Source organism: Otolemur garnettii, unplaced genomic scaffold (assembly GCF_000181295.1).
Source record: "Otolemur garnettii isolate 467f Iridium unplaced genomic scaffold, OtoGar3 scaffold00176, whole genome shotgun sequence".
NCBI classification, from domain to species: domain Eukaryota; kingdom Metazoa; phylum Chordata; class Mammalia; order Primates; family Galagidae; genus Otolemur; species Otolemur garnettii.
This window is the reverse complement of record NW_003852571.1, coordinates 106,020-115,466: the sequence shown is the minus strand read 5'-3', so window position 1 is coordinate 115,466 and position 9,447 is coordinate 106,020. Positions and strand designations below refer to the sequence as shown.

The 9,447-nt window shown below is 42.9% G+C and overlaps 1 protein-coding gene across 1 annotated transcript in view; it reads right to left on the bottom strand.

Moving 5' to 3' along the window:
• The window catches only part of APCDD1 (APC down-regulated 1), a 34,103-nt gene extending 24,920 nt beyond the window's left edge, over positions 1-9,183 (bottom strand). The window contains exon 1 of the mRNA XM_023519470.1: positions 9,052-9,183. Within this exon, the coding sequence (XP_023375238.1) occupies positions 9,052-9,109 (58 nt within the window). The 5' untranslated portion in view covers positions 9,110-9,183. The remainder of the gene's footprint in view (positions 1-9,051) is intronic.
• Positions 9,184-9,447: the final 264 nt, after the last annotated feature.

Below are 9,447 nucleotides of genomic sequence, written 5' to 3'. Positions count from 1 at the left end.
AACCTCCAACTCCTGGGCTCAAGTGAGTCTCCTGCCTCAGCCTCCCAAGTCTGGGACCACAGGTGCCCGCCACAACGCCCAGCTATTTTTGATTGTAGCTGTCATTATTGTTTGGTGGGCCCGGGCTGGATTCGAACCCGCCACCTTGGGTGTACCGTGGCTGGCACCTTAGTCACTTGAGCCACAGGTGCCGAGCCATGCAGTTCTCTGCCTTTCCAAGTAACTGAGTGGTGCCGTGTGAGAAAATACAGAATTGAAGTTGTTCTTCCAGTGACAAACCTTTGCTTCATGAATGTCAAGGTAACATTTCATTGCTCTGTTACAGGATCTGTCTGATTTTCACAGTGACTCTTCTTTTCAGTGCTGAGAGTTATGGGGAAGAAACCAAGCATGCTGACTCCAAAGTTTTACTCTCTTGATTTTCAAAACCAGATTATTTGCAACTAAACTCAAGATATGAGTACTAAGGATGCATATGAAGGAAATGATGTGAGAACATGAGCATCTGTGTCCAGGGTCACACCAGCAAAGGCTATGTCTCCTTTCATGACTTCTGCCTGCAGGTCACTAGGAACCAGAACCTCTAGGAACCAAGAAAGGTACACCACTGCAAAGATCTCAGAAAAAAGAGGGTAACTTGCAATCGATGAAATACACTATTAATCTCAACTACAAGAAGGGTCTAAAGGTCGGTCTCAGTTCAGCACGGGGCCTTTCACTTAAAGTTTGTTGTCATTGTCTAAATAATAAGGCTTTTAGAGCCCCCTGGAAATGTCCCTTCTAACTAACAGAACAGTTAAAGTAACGGAAAACGTCATCCAGAGTCAGGCTCACTACAAGCTCGGAGGAGGACACGAGGGCTCCCACAAAGCTAGATAAGGATCCTTGACGAAAAGGAGAGAGGGACCCAAAGCACCAGGCTCCATAGTGGTCAAGTTTTACTCAGTTCAACAAAGACCTATTAAATATTACATTTCAGGAGCCAGAAGCATAAAGACAAAGATTTCTTGAGCTTGAGGCTGCCAAGGTCTTATCTGCCTGGATGTCAAAGAACAGGTATACAGATGATGAAGGGGAGTCCTGGGAAGGAAGCTAGAGGTTCAGAGGCAGAAGGAGGGTGGCCAGCTTCCATGTGGGTCATTCATAAAACCACAGTCACACCAGCCAGGTGCCTGCAGTTACACCTTGTAATCAGTAGTGGAAGAAATAAAATCCAAGAATCACAGATTTGCAAGTCTTTGGAAAGCAGGAAAAAAATTAACATTAAATTGGTTAGGCTTTCTAGAGACAAATTCCCACTGTGCTATGGCTCTGATGTAACAGCAGGCAAAGCTCAGGAACCTGGCAAGGCTACCACCGGTGCAGCAAGGGCACCCACCTGGTCACCGACGCAGAACGCTACAGCTGCCTGAGGACAGGGTGGTTTAGGGCCCGCTCTAGAGTGGTATTACTGTATATTAAGGATGGACAAAAATGGGGTTGACATTTATTCCCTTTTTATCTTTTCTCTTCAAAGTATGCATCATGTTGATTACTCCTAAGGCGCAAAATTAAATTAGTTAAGTGAAAAGGAATAGCTGAAACTGTCTCACAGGCCTTCAGTCAGCCACTGCGACGAGTCTCCAATATTTACTCAGCTCTCACTTGGCTCATCTTGATATGGCAAATGTGGATGGCCTTCTTGAGAGGCCTACTTCTGCTAAATAGCTGGGAATAAAAAGTCATTTGCTGCAGGAGAGGCCAACCATAAAAGTTATACCTCACACTTCAAAGATCACCCATGGTGTGGGGACCCCAGTGTTCACAGCATTGCCTGGAGTATGTAAGCTCCAAGTTTGGGACCTGACTAGCATGTCATTCATTCAAACTATCAGCAGGCTTAGAAGAGTAAAGCACTGCTTTAGGCACATCACACACTGTGCCTCCAGGACTCTCAGTGGGGTGGGAGCCACATGGGCTTGTAGAGCCACTTCACACAAGGAGAAGGGCCTGAACTCCTCCCAGGGAAGTGCATGGAAAGGTGGCTATGCCTTGAGACTGAACAGAAGTAGTGCAGGCAGAGCACCCAGCACATTCAAACACCAGAAGGCGTGAGTGAGAGATATGTCTAGGAGGAACCGGACAGGGCTCAGTGGGAGAGGACACAGGGTGGCCCAGCATGTCCTCCGAGCATCATGATCAAGAGCACCACGTACAGGTGTCCTGTTGAGTGGGGACCACATGAGAAAGGTGTAGAAATGCCATGAAAACATTCTGTGCAGTGTAACAGCATAAAAATCCCATTTCAGAAAGGCTGCTTTTCCCTTTTTTGGAGGGATATGAAAGACAAACTGGAAGGAGAATGATCAATTATGAGGCTACTGCAAGGGTTCAGTTGCATTATTTTCTGACTGAATAAATGAGAAAGATAAGAAAAGGAAACTGCTTTCAATAGACAACAGTAAATTTCTTCTGTAGTCTTAGGGTTATTGAACATCTTTTGCACCTTGGAGAGGGGCAGTATTACCAAGAAGTTATATTTTAAAAAAGAAAGGAAGAGAAGAAAGAGAAAGAGAAGGAATGGGGTAAGGAAGCAAAAGTAAACTGTACTAATTCAACACTGTTTCTGAAAATGAATGTTTGTAAAATATTTGCATATCCTACTTTAATATATCTTAAATTGCACAAATCCTGCAAAACTCAAGGATGGCAGCTAACAATAATAATAATCCCTGTGAGTGTAACCTATCATTCACAGTCATAAATGCAGTTATATGTAATGATAATCTTTATAATCTTCTACCTAATTGGATTATTCGTATAATTAGAAGTGTTACTTAATCACAAAATGTGCTTGTTGAAACTTCTGCTATATATGTCAAATGCAGATGACATTATGATCTTTCTTTGGTGGCTCAAGGCCCTCATTAGGAACATGACTACCTGTAGGATGGTGCTGTAGATAGGGAGGTTTTGGAAAGAACAGGTGACAACACTGGGTAGGCCAGGAAAAGTGTTTTCCCCTTCCTTTACTTACAAAACAAGAGTGAGAAGGCACAGACCATGTGTGTGAGTGCAGACAAATAACATCAGCATCTTGATTAATTGGAGATTCTAGATGTTTTCATTAATTGAGGGGTTCCCATTCACTAAGATTTTGTCAAAAATGAATCCAGGGCAAAGAGCGTCTCTAAAGAAAAAACAAGTGCCAAGTAAGAAAATGGCTGAGTTTTTAATCTTCAAGGTGGCTCTGGGTAAGTTATCTACTTCGTGTCTTTCTCCTGTATAAACTAAAAATGACAATAACAGTCACTAATGTTTGCATAGCACATGACAATCGCTTTATGTATACATGTGTACGATCTCATCTGAGCAAATTCCAGAGACCAGACAGGTAGAGGAACTCTGCTGTGCACATGTGAGCAGTCAGTCCACAACATCAATGAAACTGGAAGCTCTCCACGCACTGCTGCCAGGCCAGCGGAATTCTGAGTAAGGAGGTTATCAAAATGACTTCACTCTAAAAAGGTCTCATACATCACGAATCCTTTGGCCTGGGCCCAGAGACAATTATTACGGCAAAGGGGTAGTTTCTTTTGAGTGTATGTCAGAGAAAAAAGTAGACTCAGGAACACAACTGCTCACCTGTTAGAAACAAATCAAGTATTATGGGCTCTAGGGGTATGATTTTATAATTACTGTTTCCATAGCTCTAAGTGAGACCTTGGTGCTCTGGAGGGCTTATTCATATGTGTGTGTGCACGCCCCTATTGATTTAGTCTCAAGAAATAAATTATTTCACAGCATTAATCCTACATGACTGTACAGTGATTTTAACTGCAATCATAATCATAATAGTTGAGAGAGTGAAAATTCCAAATGATAGCAAATTAAAAAAAAGTAAGAGCTCCCTAAATGAAAGAAGCACAAGGTCAACAATTTATACTGAGCTTTACACCCTAAATCAAAGGCCCATATGTCCAGGTTAACTGTTCACATCACTTGACTTTACCAGATCATACATACAGAAGCCGTCCTCAGCACAGTTTGATGGGAAAATATAATAGAGTACATCTGCCACCGTCACCCACTGGGGTTCCCAGCAAGCCACGCCACAGACAGAACCTCTGAGGAGCGTGGGAGAGGGCAGAGGGCAAAGTCAGCAGCACTCGTGCAGCAGATGGTTGCGTGACCACTATGTGCTCCCTTACCTCTTAGGTATGGACCACTATGTTGACACATGAAGCAAAAGTGAAACAGAACAGCATATTCCATGTCCAAGTCTTCGAGTTTTCAATATTGTTTTAAAAATCTGAATTATCTAGAGAGATAACATTACACAGTTTCTCACCTAACTATACTGACTGGGAAATCAAAAGTTTCAAAATTCACATAATAAAATGTAAAATCATTGGGAAGGAAACAATAATTTTCAAGCACACTTTGAGCTAAATTAACCTTCGATCAGGTTGATCTCTATGAGAAAAAATCCTTTAATTTGGAAGAGGCTAAGTATAATATCAAAATATTAATAATGGTTGTCTCTGGGTAGAAGATTTTAAATGATTCTTTTCTTATTCATTTTGCATGTTTCTGTACTTAATATAATGTGCCCTGTACACTGATAATCAGAGTGAGAAAAGTGTTCTCAAGTTAGAACTGGTGCGATACATAAAATGTTACTGATTAGATTAAATACAGGTAATTACTTAGCCATGAAATTGCCCTGCCCAATTAAATAAGCAGTCATTACTGTAAATGTGAACTTTGAAGTAGATAAATGCCAACAGAACTTTCCATCTTTCAGAATAACGCATGTATGTATCACAGACAGTATTGGATTTTACTACCATTTTGGTACCCGTGCTTACCAAGTTCTTGTTTTTATTTCCTTTTTTTTTGCAGTTAAACAAAAGCAAAGAGAATGGCTTTTACCATTCTTTAAACCTTCATGTCTAAAAGTATTTTCCATTTATGAGAAATATAATGAAGTCAAGATTTCAAATTTCTGGCTCCATTTAACTTTAGTTTAAAACAAGTTACTTTTCTATGTCATCTTCTTAGGCCATGGTCCCTGGCTAGACACTGACGCTGAATCAAAGGTAGCAAATGCTGTGGGGTCAACGGCTGATTGCTGCCCCAGTTTGTGTTTGTGTGCACATGCACCTGGCTCGCCCGTGTGGGATTCCCCGCAGGGAAAACAGAGCAATCAACCTCAGTGTGCCATTCTCTCTTAGCTCCATCCCTAACACTTGGCACATAGTAGGCCCTCATAAATGAACTAACTGAAAAAATGCGTGGCTGAATGAATGAAGATGGAAAACACATACAGAATAGCATATTCTTAATAATTTTAGGGTAACACCATATCCTTTCTCTAACCTAGACATCACACGACTTTCCAGAGTAAGAATTTTACTCCCAAAGTGGAGAGAACTAAACAATGACACACAAAATCAACACAGTAAGAAGTCCTACTTGGAGGATAATAGATTTTTTTTTCCTGATGTATTCTCTGTGATGGCTTCAACTCCGAGTGAAGAGTCTATTGAAGACATGTCTTCAAAATACAATCACTAACATGTCATTTTCTATTTCTAGTCTGAAATGTTTTATGCTTCACTTTGATTGATTATATCAAGTTGTCATCAGTCTGTCCCTAAATAGTAGTTTGTAATTACATAGTCATATCACCCACCTATATTTAGTTCTTTTCTCATTTAGGGGGAAAAAGAATAAACATGGCTATTATAAAACTCCTTAGCCACATGTTTGAGGCAAGTCAATTTATTTAACAAGAGAATATTTAACATCTGTCTAAGCCACGACCCTTGCCCCTGTTGTGTATAGATGAGTCATGTTTCTTTTTAAGATTTCATTTTCTTCCTATGACTAAGTAGGAAAAAAAGTGCAGGAAAGACAATGTTTTCTTGGTTACAAAAACCGTCTTTGGCAAAATGGCATTTCAAAGATTTCTATTTTACCCTAAATGTTTTCTTACATTATGTCACTTAAACTCTCATTCAATAATCTATACAGTTTTGAAAAGTTTTGACTTAGAATAAGCTTGAATGAAAGTGAAGGGCTGAAAGAGACTTCACTTCTCAGGAAAGTCAATAAATTCTGCAAAAGTAAATTGCATTTGGAAATACAAAGTCTCCCCCCAAACCAGTTCTAAAACTTAAAATCAAACGCTTCCATTAGCAAAGAGAATTAGCACTTTGCTGCGCATTAAAGCCCCACTTATTCTGGATACCTCATGCTAATCTGTGTTTTTGGAACTGAATGATTTTTAGAATTTGACATCTGAAACTCGTGGCTTTTATCTAAGCAAAGAAAACAGTGATAATGGACATCTTCCAGCTGCATACCTTTGTGACATTCAATAGGCTTTATTTGGATTAAGAAATGCAATTGTTTTCAGAATTTGAAGGGGAGAGAAGTAAAACTGATATGTATACTTTTATGCCATCAAATTTTGAACTTAGGTCTCTACATTTACAGCCTTAAAAAAATATAGCAAAAATAAACAACAGCCTTGAGTCTTGCCACAGCCTAATTTACTCAGATAGGATTTAGGGGTGATTTATAACTTGCGATGAATTGAAATGGAAGTAGCCAAAATACTGCACAGAGACTGGATGCCAAACACAATGGTATCCACAGCATCCCCACACAGGCTGCACTGTTTCATCTTACTAACCTGACTGGCTGGTCTAACAAATACCTGTAAGTGCTATCTGAGACTAAACTTATTAAAGTTTACTGAGGGAACGTTCATAACCATAGAACATGTGGTTTTACCTACTAAATTGCTACTGTAATTTGACAAATGATATTACATGGTTAGCAAATAAAATGCCTACTTCGCGGGAGGAAACAAAACAAAAAAAAATCAACACATTCTAAGAAGATTTCAGGCAATATCCTTCAAATTTGTAACTTTATATTTAAATATATAATTCAGCTCCATCTGTTAATACAGAATTTTTTAAATGCCTGAAAACCCCTGTCACATAAGACTGACTCACCAAACCATTCTTTCAGGTTAGTTTGATTAATTCCTCTTTGCTGTTAAAACTACTTTAATCAAGGAAAAGTCACTGTGGGCAAGGTGGGGAAGAAAGAAAATATCCAATTCTTTCTTAATGCTTTACATTACCTACTTAATTATGACAAACCTTTCTTAAACACTGAGGATTTATAACTCAAATAACTACTCCCTCTGTTTATTTTCTGCACTAGTCTAACACTCCCTACCTAAGCAGATTTTTCAGCAACTTTAGTTGTAATAATTTGCTGATTTATTTTGAAATTAGGTGAACTGTTTATGTTTTTATCCATGTCATCCAATTAAACTGTACAAACATCCTTTTTAATCTTGCATTCTCTTCATATACACACATGTGCACATGCATGTACACACATGGTCTGCTCTATCTACTGTGTTCCCATTTATAGCTCTGACTACCTTCCCAGTTATTCCTGGGCTCCCCATCTCCCTTCCAGGACCAGAGCTCTGGGTAGCCCCTTACCCAGATCCCAGGGAGTTACCCCAGACTCCAGACTCAAATTTGGGAGACTTATGGCTACACTAGACCCTCAGTGAGAATGTAGTTGGGCTATTCTTAACCTGCCAACTATTATTATCCCAGCTTGGACTAGTAGATAGGAGGCATAATTACAACCCCTGCCTCTCAAGTAAGGGAGAAGATGTTCTGAGTTGGGTCAGGTTTATCTTTGTGGACAGTTTCTATAGTTTAAAAGGTAATGATTTCACCCACACACAAATGTGTTTATGGCAAACATTCAGGTAATTTTTCAAAGTCATTTGCCCATTTTACCTTTTTCTTCACGGATATTACAATTTCTTAAAAGGGGACAATTTTCCCTGTTTCATCTCTTTCTCTCTCTCTTTTTTCTTGTGTGTGTGGCAGCTGCTGTTTGATCTGTTCATTCGCTCTGATTTGTTTCATGTTTCAGCCAAAGATTAAAACTGCTCTGTAATTCTAAGCAGATGGGCCTGGGAGTCCAACCCTGTAATTATACCTTCTCTCTTTTGCCCTCAAACTGCAAGTCTTCCATCCTGACTTTTAAAATTCTGAGATCCCTGGGGCTCAGAGCACACCTTGGCAACTGGGCAGTTGTGGCCCCACCAGATAAGTTCACAAGGAGGCTCATGGAGCTATGGGAGGCGCCCATCTTGGGCAAGACTACAAAGAAAACAGCCTCACTGTAGCTTGTGGGTTAAAATCTCTTCCTTTCCTTGATCCTCTGGGGGGTCCACAGTCAGATTTTCAGGCCTGGCTATAACGCACTCGAAAGCTAGAGTCAGCTGCAGCTTTGGGATGGCTGTGGTGGTGCCGAAGAAGGACAGCCTGAGGTCACTCTATTGAATGTCAGGTGTCTGGCCATTAGGGACAGTTTGCTCGGGATACCTGAATCATCATAATGTGCTCTGCCATGGCCTGACATCTTGGCTACTAGGAATCTCCTGTTTCTTGAAGCCCCACCTAGAGAACGTAACAGTCCACCCAGGAGAAAACCCCACACCACCCTCCTAACTGGGAGCCCGTGTATGTGCAGGCAACAAACTCTAGAAGGCAGGCACCCGCGAGATGCGTCTCCCCTTAACAGTTTCTCTTCACTGTCTAGTAAAAGCCTGGACCACGTTGAGGGCCCCTGCTGCACTCTGACACTCTGGAGGTGGAGTCGCCAAGCACGCGATTCATGACAGTCTGTATACAGAGTTTCAAAATTCAACAGAGTCGGTGAAAAAGTTCTCCCTTGCGTTTAATGCAATGGTATTAAAAGGTGCTTGCGTGGGAGAGCTTCGCACCCTTCCAGAAAGCACACTCAAGGGCACCGCTGAGGGAAAGGGGCCCTGAGCCCAGGAAGCTGGTCAGAGTCTTCTCTCTCCCTGGGCTGCGCAGGCGGGCGCTGGGCTCTCCTCGGACGCGCCGAGGGGACAGTGTAGACCCGGCTGAGATCAATCCGACTCCTTGGGAGGTTCCGCGGGTCCCCCAAGGCTCGGGGCTCGCAGCGAGCCGCACCCCAGCCCCCAGAACTCACCATGTAGCAGGAGGGCCGGGAACAGGTATCTGAGCAGGAGGAGGCGCGGACAGGACATCTCCAGTGCTCCTCGGAGCCCTTCGCTCGCCGGACTCTGATCGCTCCTGGGAAGCTCGGCGGCGCTGTGACCGCTCCCTGCTCCCGCCCCGTCCGGGCCCCAGCGAGCGCTCGGCCACAGCCCGCGTGCGGCCGGGCCAGGCCCAGCTTCAGACGGCCGCGGCGCGCCCCATGCCCGTCGGGCGCCGCGCGGGGCTGCCGGGCGCGCGCTCCCTGGGCGCCGTCGGGCAGCTGTGGGCGCCCGGTCCCCGTCCGCGTCCCGGCCTCGCCGCGTCCCGCCCCGGCCTCTTCTCGCCGGGCCCCGCGTCCCGCTCTGACCGCCGCGCTCGCCGCTCCGAG